The following is a 23,568-nucleotide window of genomic DNA, read 5'->3' as shown; positions in this document are numbered from 1 at the left end:
TGGGGGTGGGGGGAGGTGGAGGGGGGCAGTACAGCTGTCTGGAGCTGGCCTCTCAGCGGCAGGGCAGAGAGCTTAGCCTTGCCTGCCCATGCTCAGCCACAGACTGCCCGGTGGAGAGGTTCCTCCTGACGATAGCGGCCTAGCTGCAAAGGCCGGGTTTTATTTTAAATTTGTGGAAAGGTTGGAGAGAGGGCACCTCCGTTTTGGGGACCTGTGAGGACATGTCCTGCTGCTGTTTTCAGGTTAGAGGACTTCCTGTTGGCCGTCCGGTTTTGAGAGCCTGCCCGATCTCCTTAATTGGAAAGCGAGGCTGCCCTCTTGGCCACTAATTGACCAATTGGAAGAAAATCGCAGCGAGTGACTGTTTTCCACACAGTTTGCACTTCTCACCCCGCCCTCCCCCTCCCAAATTTGAACCTGACAATGGGGCCCCGAAATACTCAGGAAGATCCCGTTCTTTGACTTCCCTAGAAAGTCTTCAGCCTGATGACCTCAGCACGTCAAAAACGAGGGATTTTGGATTCATCACTCTTGACGATTGGACCTTATTCACACTCCGAGCTGAATGCTGTATAATAAGAATGAAAGATTTGTGGTACTGAAAAATATTAAAGGCAAGAGGATTAGGGAGAGAGGAGAGGGAACTGTCAGGAGAAATGAAGGGATTATTCCAAACCTGAGTCAATTCTTCAAACTTAATCGGTGGTTTGAGCAGTGCTGGCTTAGTTTGGATCATTGTGAGAGTTGGTGGCTTAGTGGTAATATCACTGGAGACCCAGGCTAATGCTCTGGAGACATGTGTTCAAAGCCCACCACGGCAGCTGGTGGAATTTAAAATTTAATTAATAAATCTCGAATTGAAAGCTAGACCATGAAACCATTGTTGTTGTTGTTAAAAACCCATCTGTCATCCATACCTGGTCTGGGCCTACATGTGACTCCAGATCCACAGCAATGCGCTTGACTCTTAAATGCCTCCTGAACAAGGGCAGTTAGGGATGAACAACAAATCACAGAATCTCACAGTGCAGTAGAGGCCTTTCGGCCCATCCAGTCTGTACTGACACGTGAGAAACACATGGCCTACCTACCTAATCCCAGTTACCAGCACTTGGCCCATAGCCTTGAATGTTATGACGTGCCAAGTGCTTCATCCAGGTACTTTTTAAAGGATGTGATGCTGGCCTTGTCAGCGATGCCCGCATCCCATGAAAGAATAAAGGAAAATAAACTCAAGAGGAAATGACTTGCTAATTCAGGGGATGCAGGTTTGGCTCCGAGAAAGACGATGTATAAAACTAAGTTTGGGTCCAAAAAGAGAGCACTTGACAGCAATGGGCAAATTAGGCCCTCCTCCCATCTCGCCCTCTCCCGTGTCCAAATTTGGATTATGCAGGTCCGCACAATCCCAGCAGGAAAAGGCAGTGTCTCGGTGAGAGGGAAAAGTACGCGTGAGAGTTGCTAGACCCATGGATCGTTTTTTGCTTTGTTTGAATTCCCTCTCGTTTACTTTGCTCTCTGTTTTCACTTGCAGCTAAGGAAGGGCTCCGAGAGGACAGTGCTGGAGATTGACTCGCCGCGGGTTATTGACCTGCCCATCAAAGACATAGCCGTGACTGATTTCGGTGAACACCAGCAGAAGTTTGGCTTTGAGGTTGGCCCTGTCTGTTTCAGCAGCTAAGCCTCAGAAAAACAGAACTGCTTGTCCAACTATCCTCTCTCTCTTTTTTTTTAAAATGCAAAATGCACATTTTTTTTTTGTATTTCATTTTGTCTCTATTAATCATGCTGCAGATGGGTTTTTTTTTTTATTGTGTGTTAATGACAATAAATAATTCCTGCCCTTGTGGGGCCAAAGTCTTATGACCTTCTGAAGAGGCCAAGTCAGTGGTGGTTGTCTCTGGGTCATCCCACGTTCCACAATCATTCCACGCGGGTGGGAGATAGCTGGAGGGTCTTAGACCAGCATCCCTTCATTTCTGCAGAGGACCTTTGCGCACCAAGCCGCCTCCCTTTAACAAGTGTCCTTTCTCCAGTAAGGTCCAGCGTGTGGCCTGGTCCTTGAATCTCTTAACACATGGACATTTGCAAGTGAAGTGTTAAAGCCAAGAGATTATGTTGGAATCTAAAGCACCAGTAGGCTCTCACTGCTGCCTTGCTGTTTAAACTGGGAAAGCTGGTCGATTGACCCCCCCCCCACCACCTCCCCAACCACTGTCAGCCACTTAGAAAAAAATACCTGAAACTAATGTTTTGATCACAACAAAGTTGACTACCCCCCCACCTCCCCTCAACCTTTCAAGGTCGACAATACAATATTTAGCAGCACTGTCACATGTAGCAGTGTATTGGACCCATAAGGTTTAGGCCTGAGCCATGGACGTTTCTAGCACTCGAGATGCTCTTGGGCTCGTTCTGTTTGCAGTGAGAGGTGATGGCTTCCTTTTTCATCGAGTGACAGTGAGCCTACAACTCAGAAGTCACTTGGACCGAATGGGTCTATGCTGGCGTTTCTCCAGCCCCCTCCCAACCCCCCTCCCTTCATAAGTTAATGTGAAGTGGGGAGAGGGTAATTGTTCTAAAGATAGAGAGGAGTGGAATATTCAACATCCAGGTCTACCGTATCTGGACTTGTCCGACATTCCCACCTATTGGCCTTCCTGCTTTGGATGGCGAGGCAGCCCTCTGGCCACTAACTGACCAACTGGAGGAACGTCACAGGTGAGTGTTTCCCACACCGTGTGGGCTTCTCATCCCCATTTGAGCCTGACAATGGGGCCCCGAAACACGCAAGGAAAACTGTGGCTACGTTTTGCTCCATTTTATTCCAACTAGTTGCATCTGCTGGTCTTGCCACCAATGCCACGAAAGCTATTATTATCACCAAATGGAACAGCAGTCCACCGTTTGGTTAAAAGCAAAGTACTGCAGCTGCTGGGAATCTGAACTAAAAACAGAAAATGCTGGAAAAAACACTCAGCAGGCCTGACAGCGTCTGTGGAGAGAGAAACAGAGCTGAGAAGAACGCACCTGCTCTGAAGAAGGGTCATACGGACTCGAAACGTTAACGCAGTTTCTCCTTCCGCAGATGCTGTGAGACCTGCCGAGTTTTGCTAGCGTTTTCTGTTTTTTAATTCTACAATTTGGGTTTTGATACCCTCCAATATTTCTAAATCCAACAAATGTCGCATCTATTGGAACGTTCTCTGGAATATTTCATTTTCTGCACAATGCCTTGAGACACACCACACCTTGCCTTGCAATACTCTGTTGGATGGATTTGCAGAAATGAATCACAGGTTTTTCCCAAGGGAAAGGTTGACCAACTTTGTTCAGTGACCAAAGGTCAAAACTGAACAGGAGATGGAGCAATTCTTTGTAAGATTCCAACTCTAAGCAATCAGCCGCAACCTGTTCTTTAATGCAAAAGCTAATGACTCGGTTTGCTTTAGATTAATCGGTGAAGGGTTTTCGACAATCCAGAATTCTGACACGTTTGGCTACGCTTTGTGCCTTCAGTCTTCCCGTCACGCAGAACACCTCGGGTTAAAGTTAGTGACAAAACAACCAGAGGAAAGATGAGGGGAATTTTTCACCCAGTGAATTGTGATGAGCTGAAATGCGCTGCCTTAAACGACAGTGGAAGGAGATTCAGTTGTAACTTTCCAGAGGGATTTGGGTAAGCACTTGACGGTGGGAAGAAAATTTGCTGGGCTGTGAAAAGGGCAAGGGGGAGTGGGATTAATTGGATAGCTCTTTCAGAGATCCAGCATAGACGCAATGGGCTGAATGGCCTCCTTCTGTGCTGTCTGATTCCATGCGATTGGGAGGAAAGTGCAAATGGTGCTAAATCTCAGGGCAAAGAGTCCCTCTCTTGTACAGAGCTCCCATGTAACACTGGCGTGACACAGTCAACGGTAGTCTTCATAGGTGCATACAGTAGTAAACAGCCATGAGCCTTCCAAGTTAAACCAATTGGAAAGCGGTTGAAAAGTGACCACCAAAAAATTAAAATTAGTCAATTTAAATAAGCAAATAAAATGCCCTTTTTTAAAAATATACATTGGTTGTTCCTTGTTTGTGGCCTGCCTCATGTTTGGACAATCATTGCCCAGTTCCTCTTTAGATCAACCCCACCACACACCATTTCCCCGTACTGAAGATTGACCGCTTCACTCAGGTATCCACTGGCGTCAAGGGACCCATAGCAAATGAATTTGGGCGATTGCTACCCAGTTGCTAGGGGCATTGAGTGTAAATGGTGCCCACAGCACTAATTGGATAGCTCCTTCGAAAAGCCAGCACAGACATGATGGGCTGAATGGCCTCCTTCTGGGCTGCCTGATTCTGAGGTTGGAAGGAAAGTGCAAATGGTGTAACACCCCAGAATAAAGAGTCCCCTCTGTTGCACAGAACTCCTGCATAACATCGGTTTGACAGACCATCAGCCCCAACTTTCATAGGCACGACATTGCCCCATGCCCTGTACGGTGTTGGCACTCCTGAGGGAGATCAGTGGGTGACTGATAGGGAAAAGTGAGAAGATCACATGGGCACCCTGGGTAACCTCGGAGGTTGAAGCTGTGGACCTTTGGAGGGGAACAAGGGTCTCAGACGGGCAATTTCCACAATCCTGCCCAGTGAAGGACTGGTAATTTTCCTTCAGGCTTGGGGGCACCCCAGTCAAGGGAATTCTGCCTCTAACCCTACCATATCTAACATGATGGCATTGGGTGCCTGAAATGAAAACCTTTCCATTCCCCAGCGCAAAACCTTACTAAGCACAATTACAAAAAGAAAAATCATCACTGTGTAGCCTATTAATAGTCCGGAACAAGTGACAATATTGTTGTTCAAACCATCAATGACCTTCTTAAAGGGGCAAATGTTACCTTTCCAATAGGCATAGCACCTCGTCTCTCATCAGAAGAATACAAATTTAATATATATTGAGGTAAAAATAAAATGGGGTAGATCAATTTTTGCAAAATTGCTACAGACCGTTTCAGTTTTGGAGAAGAGTGATCAGTTCAGACTATTTCTTATTGATCCTCTCCCCAATTCCTCCTAGTCTTACTGTGACAGATACAATTCCTCTCAAACCAAATTTTAAATGGTGCTAATCTCAACATACCAAAACTGTATTAAACTGTGTTGCTTGACTTTTTTTTGTTACAAAAAAATAATTTATGGAGTTGTGTTATTTTTAGATGCTTCTTGAATTAAGTGTTGGCATAATTTATTTCAGTTTAAGATGCCTTTGTGTATATAAATATTTTTTTTTAAAAAAAGAAAACATTTGGATTAGATCTATTAAACCTTGAGCAGAGACTAGAAATTCGCGTTAACATTAAGGGTCAGTAGCCTTAGGCTACCAAAATATCGGGCGTTTGGAAGCCTTTTCTTGTAGGTGGTCTTGACGGCTTATTCAAGACTGCCATAAAAGAGAGTTTCTTTGATGACACACGGATTAACTTTACTGCTTCGTGAGTTACTGATTTAGGAGGCGAGACTGATCCGGGATTTGATCGTTTACCTGAGGTGCCAATGGCGTCCTCCCATTGGCCTCACCATGCTACTAGCTAGGGAGAGGAAAATTATCCAGGGTGCCCATCCCTGATAGTTATCCAGTGATTTCCACGGGTATGAGTCAACCTGAATGGGCGTTGGGTGAGTAGGACGGTCTTGGGGCTGAATGGCCTGTCGGGCATTCACCATCTCGGCTCACAAAGTGGAGTGTGGCCACTTGGGTGAGGGCTTCTGGAACCATATTCCAGCAAGAGTTTGGAGGGGAGTGATGAGAAGTCCCATGAGTGACACCAAAGGGCCTGTTGTAACTTCTGGTTTTTAAAAAGCGATGAATTAAAAATGATGTAAAATGGCTGGACTGTACCCACTGGAGTTTTCATTGTGCCAGTAGACCTCAGATTCCCACCCCGGGATAATTACATAAGATATACGGCACAGAAACAGGCCTAACCAGCCCATGCCAATGTTTATGCTGCACATGATCCTCCTCCCATCTTTCCTCGTCTAAATCTACCATCGTAACCCTCTATTCTCTTCTCCCCCATACGCTCTCTCGCAAATCCATCTATACTATTTGTTTCAACCAATCCCTGTGGGAGTGAGTTCCGCATTCTCACCCCTCTTTGGGTGAAGAAGTTTCTTCTGAATTTTCTATTGGGTTTCTTGGCGACTGTCTTATATTGATGGCCTCTAGTTCTGCTGTCCCCCCACGCAAGAGGAAACGTTCTCTCTCTCTATCCACTCTGTTAAAAGATACTCCAACCCGTGTCACATTGTCCCCATGCTTATCCTGGATATGGAAAGGGGGGGACACTCAGTTACATAAGCTACTCACCTTCCAGATTGGCCATTTTGCTGCTCTTCTGACCAGCCTCCCACCCTGCAACTTATCGAAAACTCTGCCGTCTGTGTCCTGTCCCGCACCTGGCTTACACTGTCTCCTGGTCCCCAAGGCCTGGAAAACCAAAATTCCATTCACATCCATAATCCTCTTCAATGCCACGGCCAGAAATTCCTATTCCCGTCTCTGATTTCCCGTGTATCCCTCTCTTCCCTTTACCCTGCCATTGGCAGCTGTGACTTCGCTACCTGGGCCCTAAGCTCTGGAGTGCCCTCCTCAAACCTCTTCACCCACCTCTCTCTCGTCCTTTGTGACCGTCCTTAAAACCCACCTGTTTGACCAAGCCTGATGTTATCTCCTTCCCTCCCTCTGGCTAGGCAGTTAGCTTTTCTCTATGATCTGTGAAGCGTCTTGGGGAATTTCCTCACAACACTCTTAAAAGTGGAGACATGAACACAAGTTGTTGTGTAAACTTAAGCTTTTAAATTGTGGGGCTACTGATCTTTAAGGTTGAAGAATCTGTATTAGAAGGAATTTCTACCTCTTCCTAAGTGCTACTGTGTATGTACTGCCACTATATCCTATACCACTGTATCACATGCTGCACTCTTGAGGCATGTGCTGTACTGTGCCTGTTCCACGTGCTCGACTGCTATATAGGGGAGGGGAAACATAAGTAGGAATGCCTCTGCATAATTTGACATGCTACTTAATTCCTAGTTAGCGCACTTATAGGGTGTCGGCATATTCTTTCTGTATCAATAAGCATACAAATATTCATATATCATTTCTCCTGAAGCATCACCTGGGCTCTCATATTGTTTCTCTTTCAAAGGCCAAGCAAAATTAAAAAAACAAAAAAGTTTATTTGCTTGTAACATGCACTGGAGCTACGAATGCACAGGCATTACGGCCGGGGGGGGCGATGGGGGAGAACCTAATTTAAAGGGTGCATGCACGTCAGTAATTTGAGGTGTGCAACTAAAACTAACTGAGGCGAACAGATGTCAACTTGTTGATGGAGGGCAGTGCATTGCTGTAAAGGGGTTTTCCTTATGTGCTGGAGGTTCAGCCGTTAAGGCCAAGAAGGCCTGGGCTCTACCTGATCCCGATGGAAGTGACAGAGCATTCTACAATTGTACCAACGGGCTGAGAGAGATGGGGAGTTGGTGGGGCGTTGCTCCTGCTATGATTGCTAACCAGTGACTCTTATCGGACTTTGGGTCTTGGGCTTCAGGTCAATTTTGGCCTGGGTGATGATGCCCTCTTCAGCCCTTTTGGGCAGCACCCTTTAGAACCACAACGCCCTCCTCATGCCGGCAGCCTCCCAAATAAAGAGAAAACGAGACAGACAGGGCACCCATCACTCTCCCAACTCCACCTTCAGGTTTCTTCCCTGCAATGACCTGGTGCTAACTTCATGTGGTGCTTTTATAGATTGGCTCCCTCTGTATTATGACATGTGATATATGTTTCTACATTGGAATGTCAAGCACTGAAGAAATACAAAAATTGTTTTGTTATAAGGTCTGTAGCATATTAATGCAGTAAAAATTGATATTCAGGAAAAAAAAATGTAAATTTAGTTACAAAATTAAAAAAAAATTGCAACTGAGTTTGTCTTGGAATTCTGCTTCTTTTTAGCTCCCCCTTCCTTATCTGAAGGTATAGTCACAAAGTATTCACAGCCAGAAATGGGCCATTTGGCCAAACAGGCATGTGGTCTAAAGGCTCCCACATGAGCCTCCTCCCATTCCACTTCATCTCTTCCAGTGAACAAATCCTTCTATTCCCTTTTCCCTCATCTAGCTTCCCCTTAAGCCAACGATACCAGCGGAAGATGGTGGCCTAGCGATAATGTCACTAGAGTAGTAATCCAGAGGCCCCAGCTTAATGTCCTGGGTACCTGGGCTCAAATCCCATGGCAACAGCTGACGGCACAAAATATGGGATTTAGAGCCAGCCTCAGTCATGGTGACATGACAACTAGCGTTGCTGGCTGTAAAAACCCATCTGGTTCGCTAATGCCCTTTAGGGAAGGAAATCTGCCGTCCTTACCTGGTCTGGGGCCTACATGTGACTCCAGACCCAACAGCAATGGTGGTTGACTCTTAACTGCCCCCTGAAATGGCTGAGCAAGCCACTCAGTTCAAGGGCAATTAGGGATGGACAACAAATGTTGGCCTTTGCCAGTGACACCCACATCCCATGAAAGAACGAAAAAGTATTTGTCTCAACTAGTCCTAGTGGTAGCAACAATAAAAGCAAAAAACTGCGGATGCTGGAAATCAAAAACAGAAACAGAAATACCTGGATAAACTCAGCAGGTCTGGCAGCAGAAGGGTCATGAGGACTCGAAACGTCAACTGTGCTCTCCTCTGCCGATGCTGCCAGACCTGCTGAGTTTTTCCAGGTATTTCTGTTTCTGTTTTTGTCCTAGTGGTAGCAAGTTCCATTCTCTCACCACTTTCTGAATAAAGAGGTTTCTCCTGAGTTATTTATTAGTGACAATCTTATAAAATATTTGGTCTTGCCCACTAGTGGCAATATCTCAATATCTACCCCATCAAACTCTCATAATCTTTAAAACCCCTCGGGTCATTTCTGACTCAGAGAAAATAGCCCCAAGCTGTTCAATCTTACCTGATAGGTATAACCCCTCGGGTCTAAGAGGTGCTCCTCTCTCTCTCTGCCATATAGGGACAGCAATCACACGCAAATCACTAACACCTTGCGTGCAGTCATTCCTCAGTGTGAGGTAGGTCACACTAGAAAGGAATATGAAATGAAGAGATTGAAAGAATTCCCTCCCATTACATGCAGTGTAAACACCAACGTATGCCTGATGGACTGAATAGCCTGTTTCTCTGCAGTAAATTGTATTTAATTTGCTTGAATCAAATTCGCCAACCAGCTGCATCATGTTGAAAGCTTCAGGCTATACTTTCATCAGTTGAACTGACAGTAAACAGCTGAGCCTTCGAGTACCTCTTCTGAAAACAAGACTCTCTCAAGGCTTCGGTTTTAAAATTCTCGTCTTTGCTTTAAAAATTCTTTCATGGCCTCGCCTGCTCCCCCATCTCCTGTATCCTCCTCCTCCAGCCCTACAACACTCTGAGATTTCTGTGCTCCTCCTGGCCTCTTGTGTATCCTGGATTTTCATCACTCCACCGTTAGCAGTTGTGCTTTCAACCACCTAAGCCCTAAGCTCTGGAATTCCCTCCTAACCCCCTCTCCCCCCACCAGCTGCCTCTCCTCCCTTAAGGCACTCCTTAAAACCTACCTCTTTTTGATCACCCGCTCCTAATATCTCCTCCTGTGACTCGGTCTCAGATCTTGTTTGGTAGCTCTCTGTGCCTTTTGGAAAGTTTTACTCCATTAAGGGCGCTATATAGATGCAAGTTGTTGTTGTTATGTCCAAAACAACAGAGGGCGCTGGTGAGAAGTGACTGAAGCATTCTGGGAGAAGTCACCGCAGACACCATGACTCAGGAGGGAATCAAGGAGAAGGACTCTTGCACTCAACAGGAGGAAGAGCATCCAACAGAGGGCGCTGGTGAGAAGTGACTGAAGCATTCTGGGAGAAGTCACCGCAGACACCACGACTCAGAAGGGAATCAAGGAGAAGGACTCTTGCACTCAACAGGAGGAAGAGCATCCAACAGAGGGCGCTGGTGAGAATTGACTGAAGCATTCTGGGAGAAATCACCACAGCCACTGTGACTCAGTGGGGAATTGAGGAGGACCCACTGTCAAAGAACGAAATAGCCCCAAACATTACATTGCTGTAGTGTTTCCATCCCTCCCTCCTCCTCAAACCTAAAAAAAAGAGAGAAGAAGAGGCAGTGCCTTCAGGAGTGCCCCAGACCTGCGAGGGACACTCTTCTGAAAGTGGATTTTAAAGAAAAAGCAGCTGATTGGTGAGTAAATCCTGGGAGCAGACTTGGAGGGAGGAGCAGTGAGTATAAATCTAGCTTACCTCGGAGATTCACAGCCTTGTCTCCAGGGAGCAGACTCGGAGGGAGGAACACCAGAGCGGTGACCTAGGGGCACAGAGTAACTGAAGCCAAAACTGAAAAAGTGACATCACAGGAAAGCTGTGACCTGATTGGTAGGAAATCTGCGCCAAATTTGAGGAAAAAAACACTACAAAACTAATTAATAAATTAATTATCTAAGTCGAGATGGCTGGGCATGTGATGTGCTGTAGCTGTATGATGTGGGAGCTGGCAGATCCCATTGCGAGCCGCAGTGATCACATCTGCAGCAAGTGTTGGTTGCTAGAGGAACTCCGGCTCAGAATTGATGAGCTGGAGTCCAAGCTCCGGACACTGTGGTACATCTGGGAGGAGGAGAGTTACCTGGACTCTTTGTATCAGGAGGCGGTCACACCCGGTAGATTAAGTACCTCAAGTCCGGTCAGTGGTCAGGGTCAGCAGGGTGTGACTGCAAGTGAGGCAGGTAGAGGGATCCTGTGTTCAGGAACAGAGGAGCCTCAGCTCTTGACCTTGTCCAACAGGCACGAGGTACTTGCTCCCTGTGTGGATGAGGAACAGGGCTGTAGGGAGGATGAGCCAGCTGACCACGGCACCGTGGCACAGGAGGCCATTCAAGAGTGGGGAGCAAAAAGACAAGAGGTAGTTGTAGGGGATTCTATAATTAGGGGAATTGATAGCTTCCTTTGTAAACAGGATCGAAAGTCCCGCATGTATGTTGCCTGCCTGGTGCCAGGGTGAGGGACATCTCTGACCGGCTTGAAAGGATATTGTAGAGGGAGGGAGAGGATCCAGTTGTTGTGGTCCACGTCGGGACAAATAACATAGGTAAGACTAGGAAAGAGGACCTGTTTGGGGATTATCAGGAACTAGGAACTAAATTATAGAACAGGTCCTCAAGGGTTATAATCTCCGGATTACTACCCGAGCCACATGCAAATTGGCATAGGAACGCGAGAATAAGGGAAGTAAACACGTGGCTAAAGGAGTGGTGCGGGAAAGAGGGGTCCATTTCGTGGGGCACTGGCATCAGTATTGGAACAGGAGGGATCTGTACCGTTGGGAGAGTGTCCACCTGAACCGATCTGGGACCAATGTTCTAGCGAAAAGGGTAAATAGGGTGGTCAACAGGACTTTAAACTAGAAAATGGGGGGGAGGGAAGGGTAAAACTCCAAGAAGTATGACTAATGGGAAACAAAGCAGCAGGTTAGCGTGTGGGGGGATGGATTCAACTTCATGGAAAATTATGAAAAAACTGAAAAGAAAGGAGAGCCCAGGAGAGGCTATTAAAGTCCCTAGAACACAAAATAGGACAGAGTGTTTGGAAAGGGTTGGGAATCTAACCTCAAGCACATCAGATAAAGGGATGACAATGAGAAAGGGGACGGGAAATACAGGACTGAAGGTGTTGTATCTGAATGCATGCAGTATACGAAATAAGGTAAATGAGCTCGTGGTGCAGATTGAAATTGGCAGGTATGATGTGGTGGGCATCACGGAGACATGGCTGCAAGGGGATCAGGACTGGGAGCTAAATATCCAAGGATTTACATCCTATCGAAAAGATAGGCAGGTTGGCAGAGGGGGTGGGGTTGCTTTGTTAGTAAAAAATGAAATTAAATTGATAGCAAGAAATGACGTAGGGTCAGATGATGTAGAATCTGTGTGGGTAGAGTTGAGGAACCGCAAAGGTAAAAAAACCATATTGGGAGTTATGTACAGGCCTCCGAACAGTAGTCAGGATGTGGGGCACAAGATACACCAGGAGATAGAAAAGGCGTGTAAGAAAGGCAAGGTTACAGTGATCATGGGGGATTTCAATATGCAGGTAGACTGGGAAAATCAGGTTGGTAGTGGATCCCAAGAAAAGGAATTTGTGGAATGCCTACGAGATGGCTTTTTGGAGCAGCTTGTGGTGGAGCCCACTAGGGAACAGGCAATTCTAGATTTAGTGATGTGTAATGAGGCAGATTTGATAAGGGAGCTTAAGGTGAAGGAACCTTTAGGAGGAAGTGACCGTAATATGATAGAATTTAGCCTGCAATTTGAGAGGAAAAAGCTGGAATCAGATGTAACGGTATTACAGTTGAATAAAGGCAACTACAGAGGCATGAGGGAGGAGCTGGCCAGAATTGACTAGGAGATGAGCCTAGCAGGAAAGACAGTGCAACAGCAATAGCAGGAGTTTCTGGGAGTAATTTTGGAGACACAGCAAAAATTCATCCCTAGGAAGAAGAAACAGACTAAAGGGAGGACGAGGCAACTATGGCTAACAAGGGAAGTCAGGAACAGCATAAAAGCTAAAGAGAAAGCATGCAATGTGGCGAAGAGCAGTGGGAAACCAGGGGATTGGGAAGCCTACAAAGACCAACAGAGGACAACTAAAAAAGAAATAAGGAGGGAGAAGATTAAATATGAGGGTAAACTAGCCAGTAATATAAAAGAAGATTGCAAGAGTTTTTTAGATATATAAAGGGTAAGAGAGAGGCAAAAGTGGACATTGGGCCGCTGGAAAATGATGCTGGAGAAGTAGTAGTGGGGAACAAAGAAATGGCGGAGGAACTGAATAGATACTTTGCGTCAGTCTTCACGGTGGAAGACACGAGTAACATCCCCAAAGTTCAAGAGAGTCGGGGGGCAGAGGTGAGTATGGTGGCCATTACCAAGGAAAAGGTGCTAGGAAAACTGAAAGGTCTGAAGGTGGATAAATCACCTGGACCAGATGGATTACACCCCAGAGTTCTGAAGGAGATAGCTGAAGAGATAGTGGAGGCGTTAGTGGTGATCTTTCAAGAATCACTTGAGTCAGGGAGGGTCCCAGAGGACTGGAAAATCGCTAATGTAACCCCCCTGTTTAAGAAGGGAGTGAGGCAAAAGACGGGAAATTACAGGCCGATTAGCCTGACCTCAGTCATTGGTAAGATTTTAGAGTCCATTATTAAGGATGAGATTTCAGAATACTTGGAAATGCATGGTAAAATAGGGCAAAGTCAGCATGATTTCATCAAGGGGAGGTCATGCCTGACAAATCTGTTAGAATTCTTTGAGGAGGTAACAAGTAGGTTAGACAAAGGAGAGCCAATGGATGTTATCTACTTGGACTTCCAGAAGGCCTTTGACAAGGTGCTGCACAGGAGGCTGCTCAGTAAGATAAGAGCCCATGGTGTTACAGGCAAGGTACTAGCATGGATAGAAGATTGGCTGTCTGGCAGGAGGCAGAGAGTGGGGATAAAGGGGTCCTTCTCAGGATGGTGGCCAGTAACTGGTGGAGTTCCACAGGGATCAGTTTTGGGACCACAACTTTTCACTTTATACATTAATGATCTAGATGAAGGAACTGAGGGCATCCTGGCTAAGTTTGCAGATGATACAAAGATAGGTGGAAGGACAGGTAGTATTGAGGAGGCGGGGAGGCTGCAGAAGGAGTGGCAGATGGAATACAACGTGGGGAAGTGTGAGGTCATGCACTTTGGTAGGAAGAATAGAGGCATAGACTATTTTCTAAATGGGGAGAGAATTCAGAAATCTGGAGTGCAAAGGGACTTGGGAGTCCTAGTCCAGGATTCTCTTAAGGTTAACTTGCAGGTTGAGTCGGCAGTTAGGAAGGCAAATGCAATGTTGGCATTTATTTCGAGAGGACTAGAATATAAAAGCAGGGATGTGCTGCTGAGGCTTTATAAGGCTCTGGTCAGACCACATTTAGAATATTGTGAGCAATTTTGGGCCCCGTATCTCAGGAAGGATGTTCTGGCCCTGGAGAGGGTTCAGAGGAGGTTCACGAGAACAATCCCAGGACTGAAAGGCTTAACATACGAGGAACGTTTGAGGACTCTGGGTCTATACTCGATGGAGTTTAGAAGGATGAGGAGAGATCTGATTGAAACTTACAGAATACTGAAAGGCCTGGATAGAGTGGACATGGGGAAGATGTTTCCATTAGTAGGAGACACTAGGGCCCGAGGGCACAGCCTCAGAGTAAAGGGAAGACCTTTTAGAACAGAGATGAGGAGAAACTTCTTTAGCCAGAGAGTGGTGAATCTATGGAATTCATTGCCACAGAAGGCTGTGGAGGCCAGGTCATTGAGTGTATTTAAGACCGAGATAGATAGGTTCTTGATTGGTAAGGGGATCAAAGGTTACGGGGAGAAGGCGGGAGAATGGGGTTGAGAAACTTATCAGCCATGATTGAATGGCGGAGCAGACTCGATGGGCCGATTGGCCTAATTTCTGCTCCGGTCTAAAAGTGGCCTCAGCAGCCCTTTTGGGGACCGTTCTAAGATGATTGAGTACAGGTTTGATCGTAAACAGGGCTTCCCGGTAAGCGTCTTACAAAGTCAAATTCAGCTGCTATTTCAAGGACAATCTCCACTTCCCTTCAGCAGGAACTGTTACTCAAGCTTCATTTATCAGGTTTTAACCAGAGCGCTCCATGGGGAGAGAGAGCAAATCTGTACCCCAGGAGCCTACTCTGCAATGTCTTGGCAGCTTTAATTCCAGCTATATAGATATATATATATATAGCCTGACCCACAGGAGGAATACAAGGCCTTTCACAAATTGATGTACGTGAGTGTCATGCTTTGTGAAGCTGATTCATTGTGATCAGCGGTTTAGTATTTAAGCAATAAAGCTCCTAATGCACCCAAAGAAGAAATTAACAATTTCACTTTCAAAGTGTTAAGAGAGCGGGTCCCGTAAGATCCCTCTGTCTTCACCTGTAATTCTATAACTCCCTCACTCACTCTCACTTTCTTTGGCTCTTTATGTCTGTCTCTATGTTTGCTGCCTCCATTGCTGTGGTTACTGTGGAACTGCTGGGCTACTAGCATAAGCTTGCCAGAGGGGGGGGTGCAACAAAAGTTCACTAGATTGATTCCTGGTGTGAAAGAGCTGTGCTATGAGGAGAGATTGAGTAAGGTTGGCCTATATTCTCCAGTGTTTAGAAGAATGGGAAGTGACCTCATTGAAATGCATAGGATTCTCAAAAGAGCTTTGTTACAATGGTATTGGTTACACAACGAGTCTGTTAAGGAAGTCTTCGTAGTCTGTATGCTAAGAGCAAGAGTTGAAAGGTCATGAGGACTCGAAACGTCAACTCTTTTCTTCTCCGCCGATGCTGCCAGACCTGCTGAGTTTTTCCAGGTAATTCTGTTTTTGCTAAGAGCAAGGCTTTATTAACTACTTGTAACTATATACATATATACAATAAAGGGTACAGGCAAGGAGCTATCTCCATGCCTAGGTCTTAACACTACGCTGGCCAACACTATACTGACTCTCGCTCTGGCTCATGTGCCTTCTTACATCACTGTGTGGGTGATACTGTACTCAGTCCCACATTAATCCAGACCGTTATACTACAGGCTTGACAAGGTAGATGCTGAGAGGCTGTTTCCCCTCGACTAGAACTAGGGAGCCTAGTCTTAGGTTGCAGGATCGGTTATTTAAGACTGAGTTAAGGAGGAGTTTCTTTTTTTTCATTCTTTCACAGGATGTGGGCATCACTGGCTAGGCCAACATTTATTGCTCATTCCTAATTGACTTTGAGAAGGTGGTGGTGAGCCAACTTCTTGAACCGCTGCAGTCCATGTGGTGTAGGTACACCCACAGTGCTGTTAGGAAGTGAGTTCCTGGATTTTGACCTAGCGACAGTGAAGGAACGGCGAATATTTCCAAGTCAGGATGGTGAGTGACTTGGAGGAGAACTTGCAGGTAGCGGTGTTCCCATGTGTCTGCTGCCCTTGTCCTTCTATATGGTAGTGGTCGTAGGTTTGGAGGGTGCTGTCGAAGGAACTATGCTGCGTTGCTAAAATGCATCTTGTAGATGGTACACGCTGCTGCTACTGTGTGTTGGTGGTGGAGGGAGTGAATGTTGAAGGTGGTGGATGGGGTGCTGATCAAGTTGTCTGGTTTGTACTGGGTGGTGTCGAGCGTCTTGAGTGTTGTGGGAGCTGCACTCACCCAGGCAAGTGGACAGTATTCCATCACACTCCTGACTTGTGCCTTGTAGATTGTTGTAGCAATTATGGTTTTGGGAAATGTAGGACTGTAGCTTTAAAAATAACCCTGTGTTGTAAGATCACATGATCTGTGTAAACCAATGGGGTTAACAGCACTGGGAATCTCGACAGAGAGAGGTTCTTCTTTAGTTATGGAGTTTGATGCACACATGCAGTTGCTGGTGCTGTCTTGTAAATAAAGTTAAATGTTTCCACTAAGAAAAGGTATCTGAAATCAACTCTATAACAATTGTGGACAGGCTTTGGGGAGTCAGGAGATGAGTTACTCGCTGCAGGATTCCCAGCCTCTGACCTGCTCTTGTAGCCACAGTATTTATATGGCTGGTCCAGTTCAGTTTCTGGTCAATGGTAACCCCCAGGATGCTGATAGTGGAGGACTCAGCGATGGTCATGCCATTGGCTAGCAAGGGGAGATTCACTTAGAGGATTGTGAATTTTGAAATATTCCAACCCAGAAGGCTGTGGAATGCTCAGTCATTGATTATATTCGTCAATATTGATATATTTTGGACACTGTGGAATGGGTGGAAAGGTGCAGGTGAAGGTGATATAAGAGATCAGCCATGATCTTACTGAGTGGGCCCAAGGGGTTGTAGCGCCTACTCCTGTTGCCAGTGGTGTTGTCACTGGACCTGTACTCGGGATTCCCAGGCCAATGCTCCAGGAACGTGGGTTCAAATCCCGCCACGGCAGCTGGTGGAATTTAAATTTAATTAATAAAATCGGGAATTGAAAGCTAGTCTCAGTCATGGTGGCCATGAAACTATCATCGATTGTCGTAAAAACCCATCTGGTTCACTAATGCCCTTTAGGGATGGAAATCTGCCGTCCTTACCCAGCCTACATGTGCCTCCAGGGCTGACTCTTAACTGCCCTCTCAAATGGCCGAGCAAGCCACTCAGCTCAAGGGCAATTAGGGATGGGCAACAAATACTGGCCTTGCCAGTGACACCCACATCCCATGCAAGAATAAATGAATAATATTGCCAACAAGACAAAAAGGCAACTTCTCCAGTTATACGAGAGTTTTACACTGTCTACGAGGTGCCTTATTCTCTACAGTGCCCCCATTCGTTCTATTCCAGTGTGCTTCATTTAGCCATTAAAATAATCTGCATCCAATCCAGACAGGTTGCTATGGTGATCTGCTCTTCTCCCTGTGGTCTTTATGAGCTGTAATTTAGCAACCTGCGTTAGTCTGCTGGGTAAATAACTTTTATTTATGCAGCGTATTTCAGCTGCACATTGTGGATTGGGGAAAGGGCAGAGTCTGTGAATGGGCAATCTATTTTCAAATGTAAATAATGTTATAATTTACATTTGCAGTCAAAATTGGTGGCTTGGGAACTGGTGTAAAATGAGAAATATCAATTCAGCTGTCACAGTACACTTTTCTCAGTTTTAATCTCCTTTGTGGAAATTACCCTTCCCAACGCCCCTTCATGATACAGATAATAAAAAAACAAAGCGCTACTTCTGTGTTTATGTTTTATTTTGAATGTCTTTTATGTGTAGGGTTGCATCTTCGGTGTTATTGCTTTCAATCGGGTATGAACCGACTCTTAGCAGAATCCTCCTCCTGTCGTTGGTGATGGCTGGTGATCCTGTGGCACAATCTGGCACATTGGCACAATGGTGGTGTGACAGGGGGACAGTATCTCTTTTTCAAGTGGACAAACTCAGGTGGGGGAGACGCTTTTGGTGACTGGCTCCCTGTTGGTTGTGGAATAGAATCGGTTGTTCTTTGAAGAATGCGATTAGCGAATTAAAAGAAACAGGAAGGTCTTTGACCGCGCCATTGGGCAATTGGAATGGGCAATAAATGCTGGCTCTGCCACACCTCATGAACAAATAAAAATATAATTAGGAAGCAGAAAAAAAACTAGCTGGGCAGTGAGAAAATACAGAACTGATATGCACTGAGGCAACGAGAGAAAACTACGTAGCAGAAGTATGTGGAGACAAAAAGCAATAGATAATGTATTTTTATTGCACGTTTCGCTAAATAATATACAGCTAAGGATAGTTAGTTTCTCTTGTGGGTGTGTTTTGGTTTAGTTTGGATCATTGGTAACTCTTTCCTTTAAGGCAGAATGTTGTGGTTTCAGATGCCACTCCTAGATCTGTGCCCACAACCTCGCCTTGGCAGTCCGAGTGCAACGGAGGGAGCGCTGCACTGCTGGACACGCTGTCTTTTGGATATGGCCCGTGGCTCAGTGTGTCCTGCCTCTAGAGTGAGAAGGCTGTAGGCTCGAGCCGCACACCTTGGGCACATGCACATAGTCCAGCTTGGCATTCCCAGTTCCAGTACTGAGGGAGCGCTGCACTGTTGGAAGCGCTGTCTCCCAGATACAATGGCTCAGATCTTCCAGTCTCCCGATCGTTGGAACACCAGATGCTTTGGGACCCTGAGGACGTACTAGCATAAGGACTCTTTGGGAATTGCACGGGACGTTTGAACGGTCGATGGGAAATTCCCCAGGACCCTCTGCAAAGCTCTCCAAATCTCAGAGTTGGAAAGCTGACTTAGTTACCTGGATAGTTACTCAGGAAATTTAGACTAAAAATCCTAGTCTAACTCCTGGGTAACTATACAACTAACTCCATGACCCCCCCCCTCAGCCCCCAACTAACCTGCTGACCTCCCCAGCTCCCTCCTGACCCACCGATTTCTCCCCAACTCAACCTGACTCGCTCCCACCACTCGACTCCACCCTGACCCCTAACTCCCCCCACCCCCTCTCCCGACCTGACCTGACTACCCCCTGACCCACCTACCCACTCACCCACCTACCACTCTGGCCAGCTGCCACCCTACCCACCTGTCCAATTACACATCTGCATGCTCACCCATTCACTCACTAACACACTGAGAAACCTGGGGATCTTTAAACACTTTGTCAGAATATGGCATCTAGTGCCGTAAACATGGGGCGTGATTTCTGCACCGATTTGCTTTCATTCCCGCTGTGAGGATTCCTGCGCTACGGGAGTTCTGCAGAATTCTCCATTGGAAATCAGAGCCTTTTCAGCATATGCAGGTGAGTAGGTAGTTTCCTGTCTGATCAGTCAGACACAGGGGTTACGATTCTGGTCAGAAGTTTGGGGCCAATGTTAATGAGCGAACCATTGAACCATATTCAACCACTGAAGTTATCACAGCTAACCCTCAAGCAGCGTCTGAACATGGACCTTTCAATACCAATTAACTGATTTGCTCCCTTCTTCCTTTTAGAGCACAAAGTCAAACTAACTCCTCTACTTTTAGCTCAAACATCTCAGTGCAAAACCGGATATCAAACCTGGGTATTTCGGGCCTGTGTAGCTCAACAGGACATTGGAAAATCCTTTACCTGCAAGGAAATGTAGCAAGTTTCCATCAGGTACCAGCCATAGGTCAGTGCATAGGATGCTTACTACAAAAACAGAAGGTTGCAGGTTCCAATCCCATGTTATGATATGGCAGGTGGTATTTGCCAGGCTTGGCCAAGCTATCACAACGATTTTGCAATTTGTATCTGTTATGACCACTGTTTGTGCACTGATGTCAGAAGTAATAAGTCCACTACCACCTTTAGAGATTTTAAAGATTAAATTAAACATTTATTAACAAAAGAAAAAACCTAAACACACAAGACTACAGTTACACAGTTACATTTAGTTTTATAACATTTCTCACAAGATTTCTACTTAACTAAGCATCCAACTACACACCCCTTTCAGTAAACACTCCAAATAGATTCTTAATCTATAAGACATTCAGCAATTTTACCACAAGCACCCACTGCTGCTATAAGGGAGGGATTTCACAGCTTCTTTCACCCTCTTACGCGACAATGGAACTCCAAAGGTTTTTAACAAAACCTTGGGTACTGAAACGGGAAAGTTGCCCAGGTTGGCTATAGGCTCCTTCAGTGAACCTTCCAAGATCTCTCATGGCCACATCCCACACAGCTTTCCATCTTTCTCTAATTATATTTTCTCCCTCCCTTTTGATCTGTCAATCCCAATTGTTTCAACCTGTCTTTGGAAGTTACTTTTCCCCAGAATATAAAACCTTTTCATGCTGTCATTGTGGCCTGCATTTTTGGGAAAAATAAACTTAATAACTTTGCATTATTTATCTTGCCAGTTGTAAATATTTTATCATGTCCCTTTGAAAATCAACCAACCTCTCAACTTACCTAAAAAAATGCAAATTTCATTCACACAGTATCTGCTGAGCCTTCCTCCTAGCTTACCCATCTCCATTTCAGATGCCTGTTTTACACCTAACCCCTTCTGATGATTCCAATCTTGCAGCCTAACTGTCTGCAGTTTGATTAAACTAAACCCACACACACACACATACAGTCCCCATAAGCCTGCTGGAAAGTATCTCTCAGCAATATGAGGGAAAGGATGATCTTTCCTTTGCACCCGCTCCAGAGACTTGAGCATGTGATCCTGCTGACGCTCCAGTGCAGAACTGAGGGAGTGCAGCACTGTCAGAGGCGTGCAGTCTTTTGGATGCGATGTGAAGGTCCTGTTTGCATTCTCAGGTGGCTGTCAAAGATCCCATGACCACTATTTCAGAGAAGAGCAGGGGAGTTCTCCCCGGTGTCCTGACGAATATTTACCCCTCTATCAACATCATCACATTGCTGTTTGTGGGAGCCTGTTGGTGCACAAGGTGGCTGCTGCATTTCCTACATTACAACAGTGACAAGACTTCAGAAGTATTTCATTACATGTAAAGTACTTTGAGATGTGCTGAGGTTGTGAAAGGTGCTCTGTAAGTATAAGTTTTCTCTCATCCAGTTTGGTCACCCAATGCAAAACTTTCTCATCCATCTTCACAAAACTCGTTCCTAAATTTTAAGGTCGGCATCTCAGAAGACCAGGAAGGTGTATTGTACCAAGGAGTCATTCAGTAACATTGCTGCTTAATCCTTTATCAGAAATAAGAGTCACTTTCCCCTATAACTACCTCCGTGTCTCACCACAAGTTTCCCTGTCATCACGCCCAGCATCCACTTTAATTTTTCTTAATTGCCCTGATGCTTCTGTTTGAAAATATTCAGAACAAGCCCTATACCAGGTGATTGGAGCAGCGTGAAATTGTTTGAGAGTCAAATGATGGTGAATGCATCATCATCCACAATTTATATTTGTTAAACAATTCCAAGATGATCATTTTCCTTATTTGCACCAGAGTGTCTGATAGTTTCATGGCTAAGTTTGTTGCCCCTGTAATCATTGTCTGTCGATGCAAAACTCACCTCACTGTAAGCTTCTCTCACTTTGTGCAGTTTTGCAGTTCTTATTTTTTTCCCCCTCATCTCCTAACACTTGATGCAGCAGCTACCTCAGCTGCAACCCCTAATGGCCACACTCCGAGTGTTAGCCAAAACTGTAAGTGTTGGCAACTATTGTTCCCTTTGAGCCATCTACGAGCACGTACTGTCCATTAGGATCACTGGATAACACTTAGGAATGTGAACCCTGGCTGATTTCCTCCCCCTCCCTCCCTCCCTCCCTTACAGGGGCTAAAGACCTGCAATCAGCTCTTTAATGGTTTCCTTTAGATCAGTAGGGGAGGCGGTGGCTTAGTGGTATTGTCACTGGACTGGTAATCTGGAGACCCAGGGTAATTCCCTGGGTTTTGAATCCCACCACAGTAGATGTTGGGATTTGAAAATTCAATAAATATCTGGAATTAAAAGCCCAACCATTGTCGTAGAGACCTATCTGGAAATCTGCTGTCCTCACCTGGCCAGGTCTGGCCTACATGAGACTTCAAACCCACAGCAATGCGGTTGACTCTTAACTGTCCTCTGAACAAGGGCAATTGGGGATGGGCAATAAATGCTGGTCCAGCCAGCGACACCGGCATCCCATGAACAAATAAAAACAAGTTCACCGAAGACAAGACAGACCAGAGGCCAAGCTTTATTGGACCTCCTGATCTGTACAAGTCCTAATGAAGATATCTTTCAAAGATTCTCCAACAGGAATTGAAGACCAAATACAGATTAGTGACATAGTATTAAAATAAGGTTAGAGAACAGAGCGTGTTTCAAAAGTATTCAGTGTTAGATGTTTAATCCTGTCCACTGGCCTTAATCATTGACACCCATTTTAAAAATCAAGAGAGGAGACAGATGGACTGATTTGTTCTGCCTTTAAAACACTTGCTATTCATTTGGTAATGGACCAGATCAAGTTTGAAATAATTCCCCTGGACAATGCATTTGGAGTAGTTATTAGTGTAGGCTTCACATAGACACGTGGATTGACCACTCTATATCCTCTGCCTGTCCTCCTCACTGTGTGCGCCATTTTGTCAAGTTTTGTGTCATCTGAAAACTTTGAAACTGTGGCCCTTATACCCAAGCCAAGTCATGCATACATATCAAAGAGCAGTGGTCCAGTATCGATTCCAACCCATTCAGTCCGAGGAACAACCATTCATCACTGCTCACTGTTGTAATATGCCTTTAAGGGATGGCAGCATGTTGTCACTTTAAGGGACGTGTGTCATGTGATCCAGGCCAAAGTGACATCACTTTAAGGCATATGTCAACAGTCACTGCTTTCTGTCTCTTAGCCAATTTCGTATGCATCCTGCTACCCTTGCTGTATTCCTATGTGCTTCAATTCTGCTGACAAGTCTATGATGTGTCTTTGTGCATATGGACTTTCAAAAGGTGTTTGACAATGTCAATTACACTATCTTCATGAGCTATCTCCGTTATTTAATTAAACAACTCAATCAAGTTTGTTACGTTAAATTTGCCTTTAAAAATTCTATCTAGGAGCAGACCTTTGTTGTTTTCCCAAGTGAAAATTAATTTTTGTTCCGAATTATATTCTCCAGATGTTTCCCCACCTGTCGGCACTAGTCGACTGTCCTGCAGCTTATCTCTCTCTCCCCTTATTTAAGGGCTATAACAGGTGTGACCCTCCAGCCTGGTACACTCCACATCCAACAATGTCTGAAAGGTTGCGACCAGAGCGTCTGTAATTTCTGCCCAGGCTTCCTTCAGCAACTTAGGATGCAACCCATCCAGGCTTGGTGGCCTATCTACTTTGAGTTCTGCCTATCATTTCGGTGCCAGGCATTAAAGAGAACACTTTCTCTTTAATGACTTGAAAGACATCATTTGAGAAGGTAGATTATTTTCTAAGTTGCAGGGACTG

The 23,568-nt window shown here is 45.5% G+C and overlaps 1 protein-coding gene across 1 annotated transcript in view; it reads left to right on the top strand.

Moving 5' to 3' along the window:
- LOC144668908 (uncharacterized) overlaps positions 1 to 2,223 on the top strand; it is a 253,801-nt gene extending 251,578 nt beyond the window's left edge. The window contains exon 67 of the mRNA XM_078531379.1: positions 1,535 to 2,223. Within this exon, the coding sequence (XP_078387505.1) occupies positions 1,535 to 1,681 (147 nt within the window). The 3' untranslated portion in view covers positions 1,682 to 2,223. The remainder of the gene's footprint in view (positions 1 to 1,534) is intronic.
- The last annotated feature ends 21,345 nt before the right edge of the window (positions 2,224 to 23,568 follow it).

This window comes from Cetorhinus maximus, chromosome 28 (assembly GCF_964194155.1).
Source record: "Cetorhinus maximus chromosome 28, sCetMax3.hap1.1, whole genome shotgun sequence".
NCBI classification, from domain to species: Eukaryota; Metazoa; Chordata; class Chondrichthyes; order Lamniformes; family Cetorhinidae; genus Cetorhinus; species Cetorhinus maximus.
The sequence above is the reverse complement of the archived record's forward strand: the minus strand, read 5'-3'. Positions and strand labels throughout refer to the sequence as shown.